Source organism: Ursus arctos, unplaced genomic scaffold (assembly GCF_023065955.2).
Source record: "Ursus arctos isolate Adak ecotype North America unplaced genomic scaffold, UrsArc2.0 scaffold_19, whole genome shotgun sequence".
Lineage (NCBI taxonomy): Eukaryota > Metazoa > Chordata > Mammalia > Carnivora > Ursidae > Ursus > Ursus arctos.
Genome location: NW_026622863.1, coordinates 26426736 through 26453472, shown reverse-complemented (window position 1 = coordinate 26453472; position 26737 = coordinate 26426736). Strand labels below are relative to the sequence as shown.

Below are 26737 nucleotides of genomic sequence, written 5' to 3'. Positions count from 1 at the left end.
AAATGGAGGCCTATGTGTATTTTCTGGAAGAAGCCGAGCCCAGGATTGAGGCGGACACAACACCGGTACTTCTGAGCCACTGCGTTAGGTCAGCTCAGGGCCCATTTTCATATCTGTCAGATGGGGACAGGTGACTCTGATCTGCCTTCTGCACTTCATCTAAAGCTTCAGTTTGACAAATGATAGAAATTTGATTTGAAGAGCTGGAAGGCTGTCATGAACAATCCCATGTGCCTGGGCTGTCCCGGCTGTGCCTGGGAAACACTTTCATCCAGTTCGGATGCCAAAGCCAAGTTCTTTCCCCTCCCTTTGCTGGAAGGTTGAGGGCACAGGGGATCCTAGCTCTGTTGAGAGCCTGGGCAAGTAACTTGTCCCCATCTTACGGATAAAGAAATGGTGGCAGTGATGTAGGTGAGGTGAAAGAACTTAGCATATCTCCTGTGGCTCCATAACTGGTCATATTTCTCCAAACCGATGTCGAAGGCAGTGGGTGACTGTGGGCTCTGGAACCAGACTTCCAAGTTGGAATTCTGGCTATTCATGAGGCCACGGGCAAGTTATTTAGCCTCTGGGTTCCTCTCTTTCTTCATCCATAAATGGAGACTTTAATGGTACTGAACTCATGAGTTCTTACAAAGATTAAATAAACTAATACATATAAAGCACTTAGAACCGTGCCTCGCACATGTAACAGATAAATATTATTTGTATCATTATTATTATTATAAAAAGATGGTCTTTCTTCAAACAGGTTCAAACTCAGGAACGAGTTCTTTGTGAAACAGAACCTGGAGTTTGGCACACTATAAGAAAAAGCCTGAAATGCTCTGTTACCTTCAGATTTTTACAATTTCTCTTTTAGCTAATCCCTTTCAGAAAATGCTTTTGTCCTAGTGGAAAATTTCATGGTCTTTTCTAGAGGGAAATAAAATAATTCATTCTGAACTTCTCTGGGCCTATGCTTTGCCCTCTTGCTCTCTATAAACCTGGCCAGTGTTGAAGACACCCCTGGAGCCTGTCGTGTCATCGCCACACTCCATATGCCACTAGGCCTGGAGGCGGGGTCCTCACCATGGCCTCATTCCCTGGTTCTCTGCTACTCTATCTGGTCCACTCCTGTCAGCATTCCCCATGCCTTCAACCTCCTGCACACGCTATCCAAGCCTCTCAATTCCTGACTTATGTATTCCAATGATCTTGTCTTCTCCTTAAACTCAGCCACCATCCTGTGGTCACAGCTCAGAACAGAGCTTTCCACCTGGGGCTGATGAATGAATTCTAGGTGTGCTGAGATGTGGACACCCTCAGCTCCTGGGGCAGCCACTGGTTGGTCAACTTCATCACGAACAACTCATCCCAAATTCTTCCACTGTGCCAAACAAATGTGGTTATTTTCTAAGTGTTCCCTAACAAAAGGTTGGGAGCTTGTCATTATCGGTGGCTATACCATCTCTGAAATCTTGGTTTTAGACATCCATACTTTCATCTCTGTTCCCAAACTTCCAACACTCCTCCCACACCACAGTCTGCTGACCCACCTTTGACCATGAGGATGACGCATGGCCACAGAGGAGGGTGGAGCAACAAGTAGAAGGAACTTAGGTCCCCAAATGACCATGTGGGGCAGAGGAACCTCACCAGCCTGGACCCTTCATCTCCCAGGAATGGTTCTTCCATGTTCTATGATCCTTCATTTGGAGGTCTCTTTGTTATAGCAGCTTAGCCTCTACCCTGCCTTTCAGTTCCTGTTTCCTTCTTAGTATTTTTGTCCTCTGAGAATCATAGCAGGTAACAGTGGGAAGGGGCATAGAAACTAGTAACCCCTTTCTGTATTGTTGGTGAGGGAAGGCCCAAAGAGGTGAAGTGATATGCCCAAGGTCTCATAAATGCAGATTCATAACCCGGAATCTTTCCACAGTCCCAGCCCTTTTCTGAGGTCAGATGTATGTATCTAATGATAAACCCAGCCCTGGCTCATGGCTGACCCTTCTCCTTAGGACCCAAGCAGCAGCCTGGGTGGTGTGGGTGACTTACTCTTTTTCACCAGTCAGCTTGGCAATATATTTGACCTGCTCACGGAGCTTGTTTCCTAGTTTCTCATTGGCGATCCTGTAATAAAATCCATAAGAGAAAGTTCCCAGACATGAGGAAGAGCACGAGCTGGCTGGTTGGGAGGCTGGTGTTCTCAGCAAGTCATCTGCTGAGCCCTAGACCCCAGCTCGTCACCTAATCTCCAGAGCTAGAGCCTCCCTAGCACCTGGCAATTGAGGGAAACTTCCATTCTCAATTACTATGCAAAATCACTGTGATCTCAGGTGAGTTCAAGGGATCCAGGCAGGGAAGCCAGATTTCAGGTTGGGAAGAGGAAATCTGACCCACAGCAAAGCATCCCTTTTATCTTGGAGCTGCCCTGTTTCCAAGTCAGCAGGTCTTCCTGATTCTGCCCGAAGAGTTGAGGCCCCTCCATCTTATTCCCAGTTCTTGAATGTGGGCTCTTACTGAGTTCATTTCCCTAGAGGGCAGTGTGTGTGTGTGTGTGTGTGTGTGTGTGTGTGTGTGTGTAAGAGAGAGAGACACACACACACTATTCTTTGGCACATGTGCAGTTTCTCAGCTCAGCCCAGGCCTTGGAACCCTGCCTTACTTTTTACTTCCGTACTTACTTCTGCTCTTTTGCCCATTGCTCCATGTTGGACATAATCTGATCATTCTCTCGGCGTAATCTGCAGGTGTCTTTAGCTGCAGACCTCTGGGGCACACAACAGGGCTTTGGTACAAGAAGAAAATGAGATTGGGGGGGGGGTATAGGCCTGTCACCTCCCTGCTCCCAAATCAGTTCTCTTCTCTCTTCCTGGAAGAAGAAACATTGGTTCTGCTGTTCAACCCTAGGCCAGAGTTGGACCTGCCACAGCAGGATCTCTACCTCCAGCAGTGCATGCACACAAAGGTGACATCTCTGAGCAGGGCACCGTTTATAGTAGAGACAAAGTAGATGTGTATACTTACAATAATGATTTTTGGGCAATGGCATTAAAACATCTTGCTTTTAAAAAGCAATATGTTAAGCCAATTTTTTAACAGATGAAAGAAAAAATATCTTGAGGAATGGATGCCTTTTTTTCTAATGCGAGCAAAGGCCCTGTGGCTACACCGAGATATCCTATGGCCTCCTGCCATGAACTTCACTGCTCAGAGACTGGGGCATAGGGCATACTCAAAGATCTCTTAGCAGATTCTGCTGCAGTGTAAGTGAAAGTGTCAGGATGGGCTCTGGAGGAGGACAGCTCAGGGGGTTATCTAAGTCAGGGATGGCTGGTATACCTGACAGAGATGGCACTCTCTTCTCTGGAGTGGGCCTTTGTTTTGCACACTATCTCTATCAACGAAGGCACAGGAAGACAGTTGGGTTGAGACAAACTGCTGTGGGCCTTAGAGCACCCGGACCCTACTTTGTACTGAATAGAGTGGCCTAGGGGGTGTCCATTCCTTGCTCTTAGGCACCCCCACCCCCGCCAAGGTCGGTTTAGTATCTAGGCAGTTGTGCATGTGCTGGGAGGATCTGGGAGGAAGTGACCGGAAGCTGAGGAGTGCCCACCTCCTTCTCGTCTGCCAGGAGGTTCTCTTTCAGGGCTGCCATTTCCTCCTGGAAGGCCTGGAGCTGCTCCTCTTTAGCTGCCAGCATCTTGAGGTCACTCTGGTGCTGCTTCTGCCACTGCAACACTTGGTTGCTCATCTCCTCCAGCTTCTTGTCGAAGGCTTGCACCTGCTCAGGGGCGCAAAGTAAGGAGGGAGAGTCCGGCCGGCCGGCAGGCTGCTCTGAGCCCAGAGCCTCTGTGACAAGGCAGAAGGGTGCTTTCTTGGCTTTGGGAGACTCCTTAGGGGGCGCTTTGCTTCCAGTACCAGCAGAGGGCGCCCCTGCTCTGATTGTTGCCGCCTTTACCTGAAGCTCCCTGAGCCAGCAAGTGGAGGCAACCGGTTAGCCAAAGGGAATGGCTCTGTACTAAAGAATTTCGGGGCAAGAGGAGACCGACCCTGGGGACCTGGAACAGGAAGGCAGCCTGAGCTCCTGGCTGCTTCTCACCTCTAGTTCGCTCTGCTGTTGGAAGCCCTGCAGTTTTTTTAATTCCATGTTGAGCTTTTTCATCCTCTCCTCGTAAGCAATGATTTCATCTTCCAGCTGAACTTTCCTCTCTTGGGCCTGTGCCAAGCTTCGGTGCAGGTTCTTGGTCTCTGAGGTTGTATGATTGAGCTTCCAAAAAGACAAAGGGGATGCGAATGGCCGTCACAGTTCCTCGGGCCATTCTATTGAGTGCTAAATGGAGAAGGGTTCTAGTCCCTCCCCATCCTCTGCTCAGGGTGGCACAGACACCTGGTCACTTGCCTAGTGTCCCAGAGAGGGGTGGGAGGTGACAGTGGTTGATTTGCTACATCCTCGTTCTACCCCATTTCCTCTTTTTCCAGTTCTCTGAACTGATCAGCTAGGCATGATCAACAATGGGTGGGGCACAAATTGCCCAGACAACCTAGATTTTGGGAAAACTTTGCCCCTGGGTCACCTGTGGGCAGAAAGACTCGTTAGATTTGGCCTCATTCTTTGCGTTTTGCCGCCCAAAAAGAAGACTCACTACGAGGAGGCAAGCCTTCCCTAGAAGGACATCCCAGCTCATGCAAGAGTTTGCAGATCGTCCTAGTGACAGCCAGTTGTGCAGGGGTTGACTCTTGCACTTCTTGTGCTACTCAGACATTTCTTTGCCCCAAACAGCCCTGGAGGTGAGAGGATATGGCTTACCTTCTCGAGAGTTTGTGTCAGGTCATCTTGGCAGGCGATTGACTTTCGGGACAATTCCTCATAGGCTTCTTTACTGACCATGTTCTGGAGATATTGCTTCTCCTTCTGCACAGCCTTCTCCAGCTGGATCTGCAGACTTTCTAAGGCCTCCTTCTGAAGGACTAGCTTTAGGAGGGGGAACATCACTATCAAGGTTCATGCCTATAGAGGCATTCTCTCTGTCTTCAGGAAATGGACAAGAGCTGGGCTCTCTTCTCTCTGCGCTAACATGCAGAGCAGTCTGTGATAAGGTCCCCACCCTCCCCTCACTGTTATAAAAAGAAGAGCTGCCTTTCCAGGCAGGTGCTCTTCTGCACCCCTCTCCCCACACTTCCCCTTCTAAGTTAGCAGTTCCCCCACATACAAGGGGTACTGGCAGTACTGGGCCATGATATATCAAGTACATGAATAATCCCTTTCACAGACTTTGTAGCCTCTAATAAAGATCTGGAATTCGGTTCTAGGTTAGGAACCATGATACAACATTTCATTTGTACATTTTATGGCTTCCTTAGTTCCTGACATAATCCACTGGACTTGATGCACCATGAAAGCAGGACTGTATGTGCTTCCTTCACTGCAGTATCCCCACTGCCTATAGCTTAGTGCATGGCACATAATATGTGCTCAGTAAGTACTAAATAATTGTTTTTGACTGAATGAAATATTTTGTATGGCAATGTTTAGAATTAGGGATGCACTGAACATGTAGTTCTGGTAAAGCATGTTTCAAAACTGAAGTCTGTGTCTTAAACTTAGTAATGAGTATTCATGCTATAGTTAAAAGGAATTGAGATCTGGAGTTAGAGGTTGTGGTTCTGTCATTTAATTAATCTCTCGGAGCCTCAGTTTCCTCTTCTGCAAACCAGTTACTTTCAACTGTTTCATAGAGTTTTGGTGATGATCAAATGAGATTATATAGGTGAAAAGGGCTTAGTAAGGTATAAATTACTATATAGCTGTGAGTATGGTCATGAACATGCTAAGTAACTGGACATATTATTAAATACTTTTAAGCACAGGGTAGAGATCTACTTCCAAATCTGGAAGCAGAAGGGAGACCTTAGAAATTCACATTCCCAACTTCTGTTCTTTGGTATTTTATCTGCTTTTGATATTTTAATAACCCACATTCTCTATGTGGCCATCTACACAGAAACACACTCCACTAGGTTTTCTTCAGTAACTGCTCCGTGCTTGAAGTTTATTTATTTTTTCAGATGGAATTTTGAGTATCTTCAACTCTAGGAATTGGTGAGATGAGAGAGTTAGATTGTACTTCTGACTCTATATTTACATGTCCCGGGAATGAAACCATTCCTAAAGATCAAATTATTTGGTCTTCTGCAAAAAGAAATGCATCTTTTTTTGGGGACTTCTGAAAACATGGAGTCAACTGGGTCTGCCCAATAAACCAGGGGAATCACTGAAGAGAAACTGCAATTCACTGTAAGCTCCTGATAATTAGTGGCCAAATCAGGAAATTCATCACAGAGGTAAGATAACAAAAAGAAGGGTGGTGACATAAATTACAGTGATGCTAGAAGCTAAAACTGAAGCTTAATTAATTGTGTATTATTATTTATATGTAATAAATATATATTATTTATTATTTGTACTATGTATTTATTGTTTTTACTTTTAAAAAATTACCAGCAGAAGATGGGTTTCTTTGGGAATGAAAGCGAATTGCAATCTGGGACAAAGAAGCTGTGGCAAAACCATAGAAAAATCTGGGGCAGGGAGGAGTGGTATTTTTTTTTTTTTTTTAAGGAGAAAAGAGGTAAGTTGGGAAGGCTGTTATGAACTAAAAGTCCATTGGAGTTTGGAGGCTTTATTTTAAATTTCTCTAACATCAGTGGTTTAGCTTGGAGAAAGATACTGAAAACCTATATATATCTATATCTATATATAGATATATGTAAATAATAAAATCAAAGAGTTTTAATAAAAATTATCATAAAGATGTACTCTCTCCCTTGCCAAAAGAGTTAGGCCTAAATAGATGGTTTTATAAGTGAGTTTCACTAAGTCATCCTTGATTCCTTGCTTCCTCTCACATTCAGTCCATCATTAGTCTGGTCAATTCTACTGCAAAAACACATCATGAATTTGCTAACTTCTGTCTTCACTGATGCCACTAACTTGAATGGCAATAGCGTCCTAACTGGATCACTCATTTCCCTCTCTGCAATATATTTCCATACATTAGTCAGAGTTCTATTTGAAAACCTAGCTCAAATCACCTCTCCAGCCCCTTTAAGGAAATTTCATCAATGTCTTTTCATTGCTCTTAGAATAAAACCCCAAACTGCTTAACAGAGCCCACAACGTCTACCACTACCTATCTTTCTACTCTCCTCCTATACCAATATCCCCCTTGATTACTACACTCCAGTCATACTGACCTTATTTTACTTTCTAGAACATTCCAAGTATTGTTTTAAAAGAGTAATACATGACACACAGTCAGGACTTGTACTGGGAATGTAAGGATGGGCCAAAATTAGGATCAATTAATTAATTTTATTCATCATATTACAAAGAACATCATACCAAAACAGATGGATTCCATTAATCTTAAAAGCAAGAAAAGGATGCTACTGTTGAACACCAAACTGTAGGTACTGTCCAATGCAATAAGACAAGAAAAAAAAAAAAAGAATAAATAGTCTGAAGGTTTAGAGAATTTTTGTTGCTTGCAAATGATATAATCATCTACCTAGAAAATCCTTGAGAAGCAACTGAAAAACTATTACTGCTTAGAAGTGAGTTCAACAAGAAGTCCAAACAGAATAAATATGTAAAATAAATTAGCTTTCTTATTAATAGCAATTAATTATAAAATGTAGTGGAAAAACGTCCTAGAATCAAAGAGATGAAAAAAATTTCAAGACCTCTTGCTTTCACATGGTAACTTTAAAAATTGAGATATGGAATATTGATGAAAGAAACTGCATTTTAGAATGCAAAACTAAGCCTCTTTCAATGACTGTTTCAACTGATAATACATATGAGGTACGCTTTTAAAAAGTTGAACATGCTTATACACACACACACACAAAACCCTCTCCTCTCCTGATTGCCATCAAAGGAATTCTGAAATGAATGCATTACTTCCACACTTACATGGCTATCTTTCTTTTGGCAAATATGACAACAGCCCATATTAAATACTCAGATAATATCCCTTACATTCAGTGAGGTTCCTTGTGGATTTCAGTGACTCAGAACTCAACTCTGGACCACAGCAAAGGAGAGATTTATATATCTGGAGGACAAAACTCCAGAAATGTCAATTTCTGTGCTATCTAATATGGTAGCCACTAGCCACACGAAGCTATTTACATTTTAATAAAACTAAAATTAGTTAATATTAAAATTAAAAATTCAGTTTCTTAGTCATACAAAGCCATATTCCAAGTAGTCAACAGCCACATATGGCTAGTAGATATTTTATATTAGAGAGCTCTCATATAGAACTTTTCCATCACCACAGAAATTTCCATCGGGCAGTGCTATTCTTATACTTTGCATAGTCCATAGTAATCTAAGATAACATTTTTTCTTCCTAAATTATAAAGGAATCAGAGCTTCTTTGTCTTTCATTTGTAACCCAAGAGACCACCTATCAAGATGCTATATTTGTTTCCTGCAGAAAGATGAAATATATTCAGTTAGGGAAAGTCTTGCCTTTCATGATGAAGTTCGGGAAAGAGGTTAGGTGTTAGAGCTAGATGATCCAGGTTCAAACACTGGTCCATCTTATTGCTTATTAATCAGTTACCTTGAGCCCCAGCCTTTTTTTCCTCTGTAAAATGAGGATCATAGTAATCTCTATCTTATTGGGAGTCAAGCAGATGGAAGGCATGTAAAGGCCGTAAGTAGACGGTTAATAAATGATGACTGACTTCAAGCATGGTGCCTTGTATATGCTAGATGCCATTTACTCTTTTCTGTCATCTTTATTTGCATAATGATAAATAGCTGTCTCCCTTTCCGTCCCTTTTTAGTGCTTTGGCACTATTTTTGGTAGTGTTCCCAAGCAAATTGCCCACAGTAGACTCACTCAACTCTGGTCTGAAATGTTGCTGTGGAAGATTGCTGCCAAAGCCCAAATAAGATAGTTTGGGAGCTCCAGCAGATATTAAATAAGACCCTCCACATGTGGGAGAAACATTTCCTTGGCTAAGCAAACGGGTGTGGAAGGGTTACCCCCACTTCAGGGAGACAAGTGGAACTATAGGCGCCACAGGATGCACATTGCATTTCTGTTGGAGGAGAGAGAAGTGCTCATTTCAGGTCAAGGGTCACAGGGTTCAAGTTTCTCACTCTCTCAGGGTTTCTGTCAACTCACCTCATTATTTAGCTCTTGGATGACTTGCTGGGAGGCGTTTTGTTTGCTGAGAGAGGATTCCAGTTGCGTGGAACATTGCATTAACTGTGCTTTGACATTCTCATTTTCCTCCTCCAACATCCTCAAATTTTCCTTTGTCTGCTCCCCCATTAGAGAACAAAGCCCAGAAAAGAGGTATTACCTCAGACTCCCTTAGAAGCCTGCTCCTCCTTCCCACGCCCACAGCTCCATTCTGCAGCCTGTGGTGTCTTGGGCCTTCTCTCTCCTTCTCACTTGCCTTTCTTACCTTCCCTCCCTTCTCTCCTGAGGTTTGAGCACCCATGGCCTCTGTATGCTGCCAGGCTCAGTGGGGCTCAAGACTTGCCCTGGATTCACGAACCCAGCTCTTCCTGGACTCTCCTTCTCACCATTTTTTCTTTCTTTTTTTCCTCCTGTCGGAATGTCTCAAGCTCTTGCTCCAGCAACTTCTCCTGTTCTTTGCTCTTTTTCAACTGCTCCCGTTTCTCCTCCAATAATCTTGTCACCTCTTGAAGCTCCTCTGTTAAACTGCTTTTGGCAGAGGCTTGCTCCCTGTGCTGAGAAATAAAGACTGGCCTGAAAGAGGGCGCCTGGGTGGCTCAGTCAGTTAAGTGTCTGTGTTTGGCTCAGGTCATGATCCTGGAGTCCTGGGATTGAGTCCTGTATCAGGCTAGGCTCCCTGCTCAGTGGGGAGCCTGCTTCTCCCTCTCCCTTGGCTCCTCCCCCTACTTGTGCTTGCTCTCTCTCTCTTTTGCTCTCTCAAATAAATTTTAAAAAACCCTATTTATTTTTATTTTTATTTTATTTTTTTAAAGATTTTATTTATTCATTCGACAGAGATAGAGACAGCCAGTGAGAGAGGGAACACAAGCAGGGGGAGTGGGAGAGGAAGAAGCAGGCTCATAGCGGAGGAGCCTGATGTGGGGCTCGATCCCAGAACGCTGGGATCACGCCCTGAGCCGAAGGCAGACGCTTAACCGCTGTGCCACCCAGGCACCCCCCCTATTTTTTTTTTTAAAGACTGGCCTGAAAGGCAGTCTTAGGCTATATATTTTTGAAAAAACAAAGCAAACAAAGAGAATGAGATAAATATGAGGGTGACTCCTTGGTTATTTAGCATAGGTAATAAAAAAAAAGTTTCCTCAGATGCTCAGCAATATTTTTTTTTGTTCAATTAGATATACCAACTTATTTTATTTATAGATCAAGTTCCCACAGCATCAACCTTCTCTCCCACTTACCAAATCTTTCCACGTAAAAACCTCTTTGAATAAAGTTAAAAAAAATCTTAGAAAAGCACACAAAGAATAATTCAGAGATCAAAGACTTTAAAATGACTGACAAGGATAGCTTTTGAATCATATAAAAAAACCCAACAATGTCCTCCGTTTTTAAGCTTAGCCCTTGAAAATGCTTGTTATCAGTCATGGGAACTAGGGCTGATAGGCTGGCTTAGCATTCTAACACAAATTCTGGACAATTAGTTTGAATGGATTGGTGGTGGCATCTTCCCAAATAAAGACTAATATATTTAGTCTCCAGCAGAGCAGATGCTTGGGCTGGCAGCCTAGTTGCCCTCTATACCTGGTGTTGAAGGAGTTTTAGACGATCTAGCAATTCATTCAGCTTCATTTCCTGCTCAGTCGTTGTCTTCTGAAACTGCCTCTTTTCTTTTTCTGAACTTTCAAGCTTCCTCCGGACCTCAGAGAGTTCTAATGTCAGCTCCTCTATCCGTTTCCTAAAGCAAAATGGCAACAACAGGAAGACAGACTCCAGTGTCTGTGCTGGCAGATTGTGAGCCGGCTGCATGGGGCTTGCTATCTCATTCCTGTGTCCAGACCCGCTCCCCAGAGACAGACCCTCTCTCTGGAGGTACCTGTTGGGTGCGAGTTCCTCTCCAGCCATCAAGGAATCCTTCTGCAGCTTCTGAAGTTCTCTCTGCAGCTCCTGGATGGTCTCTGTCTTCTGCTTCTCCAGGAAAAGGTAGCTTTGCAGTTTCCTCTGGGCATCCTCCAGGTTACTCTTTGCCAGAAGGGTCTCTTCTTTGTACTGGGTGGCTTGCTGAGCTACGGAACACAGCAGACAAGCCAGGCACATGTGCGTGGGAGAAGGGGGTGTGTGGGAAGATCAGACTGTCAAATAAGACCAGTTAAAAAGTCTGTTCCTTCATTTTGTGACCTACTTCAATTTCCAACCCGTCCTCATTTTTCTCCATCTCATTATCACTCCTCAGGAGCTCTGTTATCTGTCTTCAGCTACCCCCCAGCCGTAGACTGCTCCTGGACTAAAGTTAAAAAATCAATATAAATTGCTCAGTATCTCTTACGTGACTCATCCTGTCATTAGGGACAAATCCTGACCCTAATGGAGTTTAGAGTCTCGTGAGGAAGACATAACTGGCCCACACGACATAGAGAACACAGTCATGTGAAGTGTGCACTCACTGTGAACTTCTGTGAAGCAAGGTCAATGTGGATGAGAACAGTCGGGGATGGACTTAGGGAGAAACAGAGATGGCTGGGCCTGAGAATAAGGTGGAGGAAGGGAATTCCAGATGGGGGGAATGTTAGAGCAAATGCATGGGAATGGGATGGGGGAAGCAAGTAGGAAGAGGGTGGGAAGAGATTGGTTTGACTGGGAAGGAAAGTGGGAAGGAGTGCTGGGAGACTGCTGAGTGAGTGTATGGACAGGAGAGGGCTTTGGAGGATTTTGAAAGCCAGAGAGAAATGTTTAGAGTTAATTTAGTGGGTTCTTGAGCAGAGACCTGGCATAAAGAGTTTTTTAAGAAAATTGGAATGTATTAAATGGAGAAAGACTTCCTACAATATCCTTTTAGCCCATGCCCTTGCCCCTACTGGGTATAAAGGGAGAAACATCAAGTAAGTTGCTTACTGGAGTTTCTCTACACCAAATATGTTACTACATCCTAAAGTTTCTACTATAGTTTCTGTTTTAAACATCACCCTTGTCTCCATTTCTCAGCCTGGGATACTGGAAGAAAAATGGTGTCATTACAGAAATAATGATATACCTTGGAATAAGAAAGAGGGATTTCTTTTTTAAGCGGGGAAGAGAAAGTTCAGTTTAGGGAATGATGAATTAGATGGGAAGGTGGGTTGCCCAGGCGGAGCTACTCTCTAAAGACAAGAGTGACCACAGGTGCCAAGTCAGAGCTGGGGCTCTAGGTTTTGGAGTTGTCCCAAGAATGAGAGTAGAGGGAGGAGGGCAGAGTTTGAGGGATGGGTGACTACTGTCAGAGAAGGAGGGAAAAGAGGAAACAATGGTGAGATTTGTGAAAGAAGAAGGGACCTGCTACATCTTCAAAGCTGGGAAACAATTGTTGAGTGTGGAAAATCAACAGCACACACAGATGCACAGTTAAAGGAGGGTGGGGATGGAGGCCATACCAAGGACCTTTTACCCCCTAAATTGATATGACACTCACACAACAAAACATTTAACCCTTTAAAGCATACGGGTCAGTGGTTTCTGGAATACTCACAAAGGTGTGCAACCATAACCAGTACCTAATTTCTGATTGTTTTCATCCCCCCAGTGGAAAGTCCACACTTAGGGCAAGAAGTTATTGGTGACCTCTGAGAAAGCAGTTTCAGCAGAGGAGCAAGGACATGATCCGCTGCACAGGCTGTGAGGAAAAGAATGTGTTGGGGGGCAATAAAGGGGAGAGAAGATATCTAAAGTGGGGGATGAGTAAATGACGAAGGTCCTGGAGAAGATGGGGAGGAATGCCATGCACAGAAGCAAAGTCCTGTCCTCCCTGTGATGGGGAAAGGTGAACTTCAACGGATGCTGCTGAGAAAACAGTACACATATGCTTTCAGCAGTTCACCTTCCCAGTTAGGGGTGAGTGAAGGAGCTCACAAGGGCATTGTGATTCCTGTGAGATGTCCCATGAGATCACAAGAAGGTCTGGAGTGAAGAGTGGAGAAAGGAGTAGGAAGTGGCCATTCAGAGAAAGAGGGGGGACTGCTCTAGCCCCGAGGGTTTGAAATGTGGTTGGGACACCATCTGCTGGGGGCCTCACCAGCCAGCTTCTGTTGCTGTTGGGCATCTTCGAGACAGTCCTTCAGCTTTTGGATCTCAGCTCGCAGGGCCCCACACTCTGCCCTGGACTTATCCTGCTTCACTTCCTGGATGGTGATTTCAAGTTCTGCTGCCATTCGTTGCTGCTTCTCCAACTCCATCTCCTTTTTCATGAGGCTGTTCTGAACCTGTGCCAGTTCCTTCTCAAGCTCATGCAGCATTTCATCTTTCTCTTGGAGGAGCTGAGGAAAGCAAAGCGTGAATGCTGATAGAGGCCTGAGCAGTGACCCTGGGAAGCCAGGTACAGATTATCTTGAACCCTCTCCAGCCACCATCTTCTCTTTTCTGGATATCACATAGTCTCCTACCTCTGCTCCCTGCCTCAAGTCAGGCTGTTCCCAGTGCAGCAGCCAGAGTGGGGCCTCTGAAAGCATAAGTCAGATCTTGCTCTGCTTCTCCTCAAAACCCTCCACTGGCTCCATTTCTTTGGAAAAAGGCCACTGTCCTTACAGCAACCTCCTGGGATGCTCATGATCTGGTCTGACCTCAGCTCTTGCCACCCCTACCCCTCTTGGCTTCAGCTTGTCTCCTAGAATATTCTAAGCAGACTCCCACCTGAGGGCTTTTGCACTTGCTACTCCCTCTGCTTGGAATATTTTTCCTCAAGAACTCTGCCTGGGTGGCTCCCTCACTTCATTCAAATCTCTGTCCAAATGTCACCCTATCACAGAGGCCTTCCCTGACCATCCTGTGTGAAACAGCTACCAAGCTTTTGTAGGAATTTATCAGTACCTGGCATTACATTATATATTAGTTTTGTGATTTGTTTATTGTCTGTCTTTCTAGAATGTAAGGTCCAGGGGAGTAGGGATGTTGCATGTGTTATTATATTCTTAATGCCTAGAATGGTGCTCGGCATATCACAGGAGCTCAAAAATACTGGTTGAATGAATATATGAATGACTCAAAGCTGTTTACCCAGACTCCTGGCTGTGTGTGGTCATCTCTCCAGATACTTCCATTTTGACTAATGGATCCTCTCTGAACCTCCAAATACGGAGCCTGAATGATCAGCCAATTAGTTGGGTGATTTCTGCTAGCTCTGATAAAAGTGTAGTGTTGAACTGTGCTGACTACACAAACTTGCATTGGTTTTACAACCTTTCTTTCCTTACTTCCATTCCTAGGCTTTTCCAGACCTTGATTTATATTGGCAACTACAGATCTTCCAGGGCATAGTTCCATTAATATTTTCAAACTGTCTGATATGCATATTCATAAGATATTTGTAATTTTATACATCGAAATTCACTTGAAGTTCTTAATAAGGCTACACAATATTTAAAGCATTTCTTTCCACTATCAAGCATAAACGAAAGCATAAAAAAAACAATGCAAGTGTGTCCCAAACTCTCTACCATGTAGGGCTGGGGAAGAACCTCTTATAGAGTCAATATCTCTATTAAGGTCCCTGGATAATGGTATTTTATTTATTTATTATGTGCTATGAAGTCCCAAAGAAGTGCTTTCAGAACTGCCTCTGGACCTAAAGAACCTGCTGTCTCATTGCTCATGTGTTGATATTCCCCAAGCAATCACCGTGGGTGCACAGCTGCAGGACTGGCACTGGCCAAGGTCTGGCCTCACACCTATCCTGTTGGTGGTTCTAACCAGGGAGCTCCTCTTGCCTTACCTTGTCTTTCTTCAAACCCAGCTTCTGGGTCTCCGTGAACTGCATCTGTAGCTCCTGCAGCCGCCGTTGCAGGATGACGACCTCCTTATCCTTCCTCTCCATATGGGCGGATGTCTCCTCCCGCAGCCCGTGCAAGTCCAGCTCCAGCTTCATCATGTCTACGGCGGGAAGGGAGAGAGGGCTCCTTGCTCAGAGGAGGGCTCTGGCTCCCTTCTGCCTCTCCCCACTGTGTCCCATCCCCCTCTCCCTCCCGGTTTACCCTTCATGATATTTTTCTTCTGCTCTGACACGGCCTCTAGCTCCATGCGCAAGTCCTTCACCAGGTTCTGGTATTCCTCTACGTGCAGACACTGGCTGTCTTTCTGCTCCTGCAAGTGCTTCAGTATCTGGGCAGATAGGACAGGAGCAGGGCAGGATGAGAACATGAGGGAAGAATGCTTTCTAAAATGCTGAATGTCCAGAATTGGCAAGTCCAGAGAGACAGAGAGTGGAGTAGTAGGTGCCAGGGGCTGAGGGAGGGAGGACAGGGAATGACTGCTCACGCATACAGGGTTTCTTCTTGGAGTAGTGAAAATACTCTGGAATTAGTGGGGATGGTTGTCCAACCTTGTGACTATTTTAAAACCACTGAACTGTACACTTTACATAGTGAATTTTAGGGTATGTCAATTATATCTCAATTAAACAAATTAAAATAATAAAAAAAGGATATGGCAGACTATCACCCTTATGCAGAATGTGCACAAAAGCCACCACTCCTTCTGCCCTACAACAATTGACAGTCACTGATGGAACACCTACTATGCGCCAGGCACTGTCTTAGGTGCAGGAGACAGTGGAATAAGAACATAGAAACATATACTTGACCCCATGGAATTGACTTTATAGTGGGGTGAGACAGACAAAGAGCATAAGTAGTCACTTGTAGAAAATTTAATAGTTGATAGGTGCTATAGAAGAAACGGAACAGCAAAAGGACAATAGAAGTGTATAGGGGGAGAGGGTTGCCATTATAAATAGAATGGAGAGTTTGGCCCCACTGAGAAGGTGCCTCTGAGCAGGGACTTGCTGGATGTGAGGGAGTGAGCCATGTTGTAGTATCTGTAGGTATCTGCAGACAGGGGAGCTAGCCAGTGACCAGACTCTGGGGAGAGAACGTGGGGGAGGCCATGTGGTTAGAGGGGTGAGTGATGGAGAGAGTGGGGGACATGAGGTGAGAGGTTAGTGGGTGATCATATCATGGGGGGCTGGTAGTCCTTGGGCAAAGACTTTGGCTTCTACTCTGAAGGAGAAGGGAATGGGCTATAACTAAGAGAAGGTAGAACACATGGCTGAGGAGGAGCAGTTAGTCATCTGGGCATCAAGGGATAGTTATGTGATTTCAGAGTTGTCAATAAGGGAGGACTGCAGCATGAAGATGGAGGGACAGCTGGAGAAATATAGGATGGTCGCCATATGACCTAGGTGTGGGCACTGCAGGGGCTCAAAGTCTTACTCTATGCCAGGCCAGCTGAGATCTGGCATTAATTGTGACCTGGGTAGTTCCATTCCTAATAGAATATCCAGATACCATGAAAGCATTGGACAGGACACATAAAATGGCAGGGAAAAGCATATTCTGTTTCTTGGGGAAGTCTGCATCATTTAAAAAAAATGGAGTAGTAAAGAAGCATTAGTGTTTAGTCACTATAGAGTTTCAGTTTTGCAAGATGAAAGAGTTCTAGAGAACTGTTGCACAACAGTGTAAATATGACTTAACATGACTAAAATATACACTTAAATGTCATTAAGATGGCAAATTTAATGTTATGTGTTTTTGGCCACTATACAAAAAATAAAAGAGTATGGGAGAAATAAAGACATTTTTCAAACAAAAAAATAAAAGTGTTATGAGATCTTCCTGTAGGTCAGGACGTGAATAACATGGAACTGACCTTTAAAATAAATATTGACAGATGTCCAAGGAGGAACTCCAAAATTCAGTACTGATTCCTCATTCACTCAAACTTTCTGGCATCTGAAAGTCCTGGAAAGAGGAGTCTCTGTCCCTCCACTAAAGGACCGTTGGAACGCTTATATGTGTTGTTTACTCTCTCTGCCATACTCTCCTTTGCTGCTATTTCAGGATTAGCAAGCCTGACCATAGTATGGCCTCAGGTGGCTGGCTTTGTCTTGGACTTCAGGTTCAGGTATGACGAACTTAAGATAAGATCTCAACTAGGAAATGCAAATTGGTGCAGCCACTGTGGAAAACAGTATGGAGGTTCCTGCAGTCGCACTACAGGGTATTTACCCAAAGAATACAAGAACATGAATTCAAAGGGAAACATGCACCCCAATGTTTATTGCAGCATTATTTACAATAGCCAAAATATGAAAGCAGCCCACATGTCCATCAATTGATGAATGGATAAAGAAGATGTGATATATATATATAATGGAATATTATTCAGCCACAAAAAAGAATGAAATCTTGTCATTTGCAGCGATGTGGATAGAGCTAAAGAGCATTGTGCTAAGTGAAATAAGTCAGTCAGAGAAAGATAAATATCATATGATTTCACTCATATATGGAATTTAAGAAACAAAACAAATGAGCAAAGGGGGAAAAAAAGAGAGACAAATCAAGAAAGAGCTCTATATAATCTTAATTATATAGAACAAATTGAAGGTAACCAGAGGGAAGGTGGGTGGAGAATGGGTTAAATAGGTGATGGAGTTTAAGGAGTGCACTTGTCATGATGAGTACCGGGTGATTATGGAATTGTTGAATCATTATATTGTACACTTGAAACTAATATAATACTGTATGTCAACTAACTGGAATTAGCATAAAAATTAAAATAAAAAAAAGATCTCACCTAGGAGAGCACTGAACCTAGTTTTGACTATTGGTTGGTCAAATCTTGCTATTTGTTTACATGGTTTAAATGCTTATTCACTATTAGAATCAATTTTTGAGATGGCTTTGAATTTTGAAAACACCGAGTTTTGGAAGGACTGAATTTGAATAAATAGTCTTCCCTAAATTTGGTGCTTTTCAACTCCACTTGAAACTAGAAAGCTGGATGGTCCTCTTGAACCTAGCAAGCCAACTAGATTCTCTGTCTTGTTTGGGCATACTGCTGAAAGGGGGTTAAGAAGCTTGTGCAATTTCAAAATTTAGCTCTAAAATTGAATACTGCCAGACACATTCATTGGGGCTTGGCATACATTACAGTATCCTTGTAGCAGGACCAATTAAGTCCACACAAATATAAAAATATGATATAAAAATAAAAAATAAGCAAGAAAACCCAGAATCAAACCCAACTCAACTTGACCCCCCAGGCACAAATAAGCAAAAGTTCTCCTACCTTTTTAATGTCTTCACAATCTTCTGAGGAACTAGGAGGATGTCTGTGGGTGGCTGTATAGGAAGCAAAGTCCGCTTGTAGTTTTATCAAAGCCTCTTCACGCTCCAGGACCTGCAAATGAGTGTAGATCAGTTATGCTGAATGATCAATGTAATGTGATTATTACCAGTACTATTTTGGCAGGGTGTTTCTTTTTTCAGCCTAAGTTTGTTGTAATATTATGTAATTCACCACACACTTCCTGTGGGCTTGGAACTGAGAAAGAATTCGGTTCTCAATCTTACATCAAGGTTTGGTAAGGTATAGACAGTGGTTTGTCTGGAGTCTGCCAGTGGCCACATTTTGGATTCCCTCCTGAACCTCTGTGTGGTCCAGTTTATGAGGCAGAAGTTTCTTTAAAAGCTGTGATGCGAAGACATCTAATCTATCAGAGATGGGATTCAAAGCTCAAGAATTAAAGAAGGAAGTTTTTTATGGAGTGTGTGGATGTGTATGTACTTTTTAAAAAATTTAAAAATCATGAAATTTTTGTTCTTAGTTGAAAATAATTCAAACAAAACCCCAAGCATCAAAAATAAGTGAAATCTTTCCGCTTACTCTCTACTCTCTCATTTCCACTAGGGGGCAGTGGGCACTATAGGCAATAAACAGTATGTACTTGTATATTATAATCAAAGACTTTAAAAAACAGAAGTGGAATTGAACTATACATAGGATTTTGCAACTTTTCTCAACAATATATCACAAACATCCTTCCATTTAGTCCTTATAGTCTGCTTAATCCCTTTTCTTGGCTGCATATTATTCCACAATATGGATATTTCTTGAACCATCTTTTAAAAAAGTCTCTTCAACCATTTCCCTATTGATGAGCACTTAGGTTGTTGTGAGAGATTTTAAGTCTCTTTAGAATCCCACACTTAGTGTGGGTTGGGGGGATGCAACCATGGAGAATATGAACAAAAGGTTGGGGGGGGGCAAGTATATATAAAACATTTGAGGAATCTGGCTGACAGAAATTACTTTAGGTGATTCTTTTTCCCTCCTTTCTTTCCTCATGGCTTTATTTTTGGTCTCTCAGAAAAATATTCTAGAAGTCACTTACCAAAGCGTTACTGCAGGCTAGTTTATTTCGAAGTTCCTGGATTAGATCATCCTGTTCAGAGACCTTTTGCCAGACTTCAGACAGCCGTTTCAGGGTCTCCTGATGCTCTTGAATCATACAGGAAGAAGTGTATATACGCACTTTTGAATGATCACCCTTGTTCTCAGGCTCCTGGGATATTTGGAAATAATGAGTTGGTTTTGTTCATACTATTTGAGTTTACTTCAAAATGCCATGTGCACGGAAAATCTCTTATATCTGTATTCTGAAAGTTCATGTTCATATATGTGAATCATATCTTTTTTTTTTTTTAAAGATTTTATTTATTTATTTGACAGAGATAGAGACAGCCAGCGAGAGAGGGAACACAAGCAGGGGGAGTGGGAGAGGAAGAAGCAGGCTCATAGTGGAGGAGCCTGATGTGGGGCTCAATCCCGGAATGCCAGGATCACGCCCTGAGCCGAAGGCAGGCGCTTAACCGCTGTGCCACCCAGGCGCCCCGAATCATATCTTTCTTAATAAAAGAAAAAATTAACAAGTGCATGGTAAAAAGTTCAAACTGTTGATAAGTGAATACACTGAAAAGTTAGTCTTCCTCCATCTTGACCCTCCATGACTCAAGTCCCCTCCTCTGTGACAGTCTATATTATTAGTTTTGGGGGGTATCCTTCCAGGGATATTTTATGCATCTTTGTATATGCATATATGCACATGTATATAAGCCCCTATTTTTTTCCCTACACAAATGAAAGTCTTCTAAAATGCTATTCTAACATTGTTTTCACTTGACAATTTATTTAGGATATTTTCCATATTGTTACTTGTATATTTACCTGACTTTTTAAAAAAAATTAATTTCAAATTGCACAAGTATATATATATATATTCTTTCTAAAACATTATACCATTATAGGCAAGTCTAAATTTCTCTTTGACTGTACTACCTCTAACCCCATACTTGCTGTGTTCTCCAGAGATGACAATTTGTGCATATACTTCTAGAACTTTATCTATACACTTACATACATATAAAGGAATCTGTAGAATACAGATAATATTATGTTGTCCTTTTAAAATATAAAAATAGATTTTTTTCAGTCAAAAAGATGTCTTAGAAATTTATCTAGGTTAGTACATGTACTTCTGGCTCTTTTAAATTGCTTTTAATTGTGTTTATCCAATCTCCTATTGATGGGAATATAGATTGTTTCCAAGTTTTTTTCTAAAATGAAGCTGAAATGAATATTTTTGCACATAAGTCTTTGAGTGCCTATTCTAGTATAGTATGGATTAAATTCATGAAGTAGGATTGCTAACACATATTTAAAATTTTGATAGATATTACACAATTATCCTCCAAGAAATTATACCAATTAACACTGCCCTCAGCATGAGTATGTCCATTCTCCTATAACCATTTTTCTCTAGGTCATCAAAATCATGCATGAAGGTTACTACATGCACATGGGTCTGCACTAACAACGAAGTGAACTGATTTAGATAGCCAGAAAAGAGCAAAGAGCTCCAGTTTGGAGAGTAGATCTTTCCCCATTAAACTTGTTTCCCTAACTGGGCTTTTTCAGGCACAGTTAGAAATAGTTTATGTTCACTGAGCATGAAAGCTATCCATGAGCAAGCTGCAGTAGGGTCAGTGAGAAATCTAAAACTGACCATAAATAATATTCTTATAAATAAATTAGTGTGTAAGTGGGCAAAGGAATGGAAAACAATAGAAAAGTTAAGAAACAGGAAGATGATATCTACAGGTCCGATGTCTTAATACTACAGGATGAAAAATAGAAATTAATTTAAAAGTAATAGAAGAAAAATTCCCTGGATTAAAGAAATTGTAGATCTTCAGATTAAGAGTCAGTTAAATGTTGAGAGGCTTAATAAAAAATAAACTGAGAAACCTTGAGTCTAAAACCCTCTAGAATTCAAAGAGATAAAACTGGTGACTTCCAAAAAATGAGAAACAGACCAAAATCTAACAATTCCTCTATAATACTGGATGGTACAAGACAATGCAGCAATAATTTCAAAGACTTGAAGGAAGGTGTTTCTGAAAGTTTGTCTATCCAGCCACATGAAGACAGAATAATCTTGTTCAGACATGTGAACATTGAGAAATCTTACAACTCATAATTATTTCTGAAAGAATTAAGAAGGAAAAGTCCAAGAATTTAGAAGAGGTGGAATATACTGCTTAAGTAATGATTAAAAGTTGGTTTTATTTGTAATCTTAAAGAAATGCACATTTTATGTTGTATAAACAGTTCCAGAGATTAAAAGAGAGATGATGGGGGCGCTTGGGTGGCACAGCGGTTAAGCGTCTGCCTTCGGCTCAGGAAGTGATCCCAGCGTTCTGGGATCGAGCCCCACATCAGGCTCCTCCGCTAGGAGCCTGCTTCTTCCTCTCCCACTCCCCCTGCTTGTGTTCCCTCTCTCGCTGGCTGTCTGTCTCTGTCAAATAAATAAATAAAATCTTTAAAAAGAAAAAAAAAATAAAAGAGAGATGAAAACTTTCCAACTCATTTATATTAGGGTAGCATAATCCAGACATCAATATGAGATGAGAGCACAAGAATTTGAGTGATCAAACTAATCTCATTTCTGAAAATAGGTACAAAAAATAAAACTTTAAGAAATTTAGTATAGCAGTTTATTGTAATGATATAATAATTACATATAATGATATATAATTATTATTAAAATAAAGCAAAATAATAAATAATAAATAAAGTAAAATAATAATATATCATGATCAAGCAAGGTTTATTTCAGGAGCATAGAGATTTCCTATAAATGAATATCTATTAATGTAATTCACTTCATTAAAGAAAAGAAATCTATGATAACCTTGATAGCTGCTAACAAAAACATCTGATAAAGCTCAACATTCATTCCTGACAAAAATTCTCAATAAACTATATATAGATGGTCACACCTTCAACTTGAAAGAGAATATTAATAAGCAGCCAAAAATAAACATAATACTTAATAGAGAAATACTAGAATGAGTACTTTAGAACTCATTAAACTCTATTAAAATACTTTAAAATGAGAAGCAAGCCAAAGATGTTATAATTCTACATTGTTCTGGGGGTCCTGGTCAATGCAGTAAGATGGAAAATAAGTTGTATGAATATTGAAAAGGAAAGCAATTATGAAATACCAAGCAGTCCATTGAAAATCTGGTCAGAGAGTTTAATAAGGTGATGCAACAAGAGTTTTCCTATACATCAGTAATAGTTAATAAAATGAAATGTATAAGAGATCTCATTCACAAAATCAGTAACAACTGTAATATAGCTAGGGATAAACTTAGCAAGAAATATGTGAAATCTATAAAGAAAAGTATAAAGTCTTATTGAAGGGTGCATAAAAAAACTTAAATAAAAGTAGAAGCATGTCATGTCCCATAAAACATACTAATTTTCCCCAAATTAATATATAATTTGAAAGTAAGTCAGCATAAATCTAAATTTCACCAAGAGAAGATGTACAAAAATGGCCAAGAAGTATTTGGAAGTCAAGAACGGGGGGGAGAACCTGCTCTGAAGGAACTATCAAAACATATTATCAATTAAAGTTGCTAAAAAGCTGTAATCTTGGTGCAAAAACTGGCAAATAGATCAAAAGAACAGAGTTCAGAAAGAACCATGTGTACACAAGGATCAGTATATATACTGAGTTGGCAATTCAAATCAGTGGGGAAAGGGTTCAACAAATAGGGTTGGGACAGTTGGAGACCCTTTTTGGTAAACATAAAATTATGTGTATCTATAGCTATGTACCTACGTATATATGTAGATTATCTATCTATCTATCTATCTATCCATATCAATTCAAGATGGACTAAAGATAAAAATATAGAAATACAAAAATATAAAAGTGCTAAAAAAAATGAGGTAAACCTTTGTAATTTTGGGGGTAGAGAAGGCCTTCCTAAACAAGAAATAAAACCTAGGGACGCCTGGGAGCCTCAGCTGGTTGGGTGTCTGACTCTTGATTTTGGCTTGGGTCATGATCTTGGGGTCATGATATCTGGCCTCCAGGCTCTGTGCTCAGTGGGGAGCCTGCTTGGAATTCTCTCCCTCTCCTTCTGCCCCTCTCCCACTCTCTCACTCTCTCAAATAAATAAATAAATCTTTAAAAAAAGAAAGAAAATCTAGAATCTATAAAGGAGGACTGAGCAATTCAATTCCATAAAAGTTAAAAAATTTCTGTATGGTGACAAATATCATTAATAAATTAAAATGAAAAGTTACAAACTGGAAGAAGATATTTGTAACATATGTAGTAAAACATTATTACCTGTAATGTATTAATAAGCTCCTATAAGTCAATACAAAAAAGACTAAATACCTAATAAAAAATAGGTTAAGGATTTAAACAAGTAATCCATCAAATAGAAATCCACATGACCAATACGCTCATGAACAGTGCTCAGTACTTTGTTAGGGTGGTGGGCACTGTGTTGTGCCTCCAGACCCCCTTCAGCAATGAAGGACTTACTCCCCCAGCTGCTGAGAGTGCTGCCCCGAGACAGCCCTCAGCTGTCAGCCCTTTCTGGGCTGGTGAAAACTGCTCTGCTCCAAGTCATGCCTCTCCCTAGGGGCAGCTCACATCCATAACTGATCAACATGGAAGTAAAAGGCCAGCTCCCTTCCCCCTAATTTGGGACCCCTTTGTATGTCCATCCAGCCCCAGAGCTCCCACAGGGTTGGCTGAGGCCTTTGTTGGGACTGCATCACAGCTCAACTTCTCCCTCTGCTCAACCCTGCTTCCTTCTCCTTCCTTTCACAGGTGTTGACACCAAGGGCTCACTCTAACAAATGTACTGCATGCCAATCTGTCTCAGAGTCTGCTTCCTGGGGGAACCCAACCCACAACTGTTAGAATTAAAGGAAATGAAAACTGTAATGAGAAAACATTTTCCCCCCATGCATCAGTTGAGCACAACTTTAAAAGACTGAAAACATACCATGAGAGTGGGAAATAAGTTCCCTTAATTATTGCTGGTAAAATTGTAAACTGGTAGAAACATTCTAGGATTCAATTTGGAAGTATCTTTAAACATTAAAAATAAGCATATCCTTTGACCCAGCAATCCCACTTTAGGAAATTAGCCCATAGGAATAAGGATGTTCATTACAGCTTGTTTGTAATAGACAAAATAGGTCAGTAGATGGTATAGTCATACCACAGAATACAAGGTAGTTACTAACGTTGTCAAGATATACGTTTAAAAAGCAAGGTGTAGAACCACATTTATAAAATGACCCATTTATGTAAAAAGAAAACCCTAACCATTTATATATGTGACTGTGTAACAAAAGACTGAGGAAGATTCCCAACAGATTATTCAAGTGATTACCTAAGGCGAGAAGGGTAGGGTAGAGGAGGCTGAAAGCAGACTTTCACATTTAATCTCGTGATTCTGTCTAGGGAGCCTACATTGTTGTATTACTTGTGTAATTAAAAAAAGCAATTAAAAGAAAAAGAAAGATTCAGGCATTTTGGCTCTTGTTATCTTTCATGGGTTTCATCTCCTGTTTGATCCTGAAGTCATGGGTTGCATGAGTCCTGTGACCAAGAAGGGTCCCCCAGCCAGGCCCCCACGAGAATGTGGAAGATTTGAGAGCTCATTTGGTATTTTGATTTTTGCCTTATTTGAAGTGCTGGCACTTTATATTAATTAAGGAGCCTCAAAATTCCTAAGGAGGACTCTTAAAGGAGATGTGAAGGCTGGAAATTGAAAGCTGAGGGGTACAAAATTTAAGGGAAGGAATAACACTGGTTGAAGGTTTGGGTTTCCCTCAAAGAAAGCAGGGACTGTTACCTGGGGACCACCTGGGAGCATGCCCACTTGCTGGAGCTCCTAGGCTGAGTGGCCTGGTGGGGGTCCTACCTGACTGACGATCCCGCTGAGCTCCCCCTCCAACATCTTCACTTGGCACTCCAGTAACTCAATGTTGCTTAGGGAAGTCTGGTATTTATCCCTGTAGAGACTTAAGCTCCTTTCTAGGGAGACGATCTTGTCCCCGGCCAAAGCAAGTTGCTCCTGTGCCAAATGGAGCTTCTCCCCTGTGTTCTCATTATGATTTCCCATTTCCTCCTCATAGAGAATCACCTGTTGGTGTAGGAATGAAACCGCACTGAAGTCATGGAAGCATCTAATGAGGAAAGGGTATGGCCATAAGGACCCCATGCAGAGGAATCTTATGTCTTAACGAGAAACCCAGATGCATAGAATAGGCCCAGGACAGATTTAAAAGCTACAATATATGATACCAGAATGTTAATGATTAGAAATTAAAACAAAAAGATTGTCTTATTTGGATGGTAAGCTTCTTAAAGTCAGGGACCATTATCTTTTTTCCATTCTGTCTCACATGTAGTAAAAAGTCAATAAGGTCTTGTTAATTGATTAACGGGAATGAGTCTGTATAGCTCCATTTTTTTTTTAAGGGCTTGAAATGCCAGTATTCTTTCCTTCCTAGGTATTCTCTTAAGATCTAATTTAGAAAATGTGGAGCCCCTCCTGCACACAGCACATTTCCTGAGAGATTGAGGGGGAACAACCCCAAGTTCTTCTGGGACTTGGACAGTTCTTATTTAGATTGCTTCTCTTCCTAATCGATTCATTAGTTGACCAACTGACAGATATTTATTGAGTGCTCATAAACAATGTCTTGGGTACTGAGGGGATATATACCCATAAGACATAGGTTCCTCCCTCAAAGAGTTTACAAACTCTCACAATTTGGGGAAGATATCATTTATAATAACCGTATATAGCTGAGTATGCTCAACTGTATGGCTAGAGTTACATGTATTGAAGGAGTTAAGCGCAGGAGGGTCATCGAGGAAGGTTTTATTCTGGTTCAAATAGGTCAGTGTAGAATTTGGATAGAACCTGTCCTGTTGGTCTAAGCTAATTATGCTTGCTGCCTGCCATTTGAAGTTCCTCCTAGAAAAAGATCATTTAGTTTGAGATGTTGATCAGATAAGGGGAAGAGGGAAGGAGTATTTTATATTCAAATGTTTATAACAGAAGCTATCAGTGACTCCCCCGAGGCACTCACCATTCCTTTGGATGCTAAACCCATTCCAACCACAAGCATCTTCAACTCTTTGCCTGAGGGATGCTCTGGCCTCAGGAGCCCACTCCAGCAGAGAAGCAAGAAAAAGCAGGTTACAAGTATGGGGGGGGGGTTAACACCCTCAGGTGCAGCCTTCAACCAATGACTGGGTGGTGAGCAGGGATCACTCTGAGGCAATTCCACACTACCACCCCAGGTTCTCCGGAGGGATTGGATCTCAGGTGCCC

At 41.7% G+C, this 26737-nt stretch overlaps 1 protein-coding gene across 1 annotated transcript in view; it reads right to left on the bottom strand.

Annotated features, from left to right (window-relative positions):
• Positions 1 to 26737, bottom strand: part of PMFBP1 (polyamine modulated factor 1 binding protein 1) — a 47282-nt gene that overhangs the window by 5173 nt on the left and 15372 nt on the right. Inside the window, exons 4-18 of the mRNA XM_026493706.1 lie at positions 25316 to 25537; positions 19402 to 19572; positions 18297 to 18407; positions 15200 to 15326; positions 14941 to 15098; positions 13249 to 13489; positions 11080 to 11269; positions 10788 to 10941; positions 9593 to 9760; positions 9186 to 9323; positions 4790 to 4954; positions 4082 to 4249; positions 3596 to 3763; positions 2664 to 2767; positions 2035 to 2109 (exon numbers count right to left, since the gene is read on the bottom strand). Of these exons, the coding sequence (XP_026349491.1) occupies positions 2035 to 2109; positions 2664 to 2767; positions 3596 to 3763; positions 4082 to 4249; positions 4790 to 4954; positions 9186 to 9323; positions 9593 to 9760; positions 10788 to 10941; positions 11080 to 11269; positions 13249 to 13489; positions 14941 to 15098; positions 15200 to 15326; positions 18297 to 18407; positions 19402 to 19572; positions 25316 to 25537 (2360 nt within the window). The remainder of the gene's footprint in view (positions 1 to 2034; positions 2110 to 2663; positions 2768 to 3595; positions 3764 to 4081; positions 4250 to 4789; positions 4955 to 9185; positions 9324 to 9592; positions 9761 to 10787; positions 10942 to 11079; positions 11270 to 13248; positions 13490 to 14940; positions 15099 to 15199; positions 15327 to 18296; positions 18408 to 19401; positions 19573 to 25315; positions 25538 to 26737) is intronic.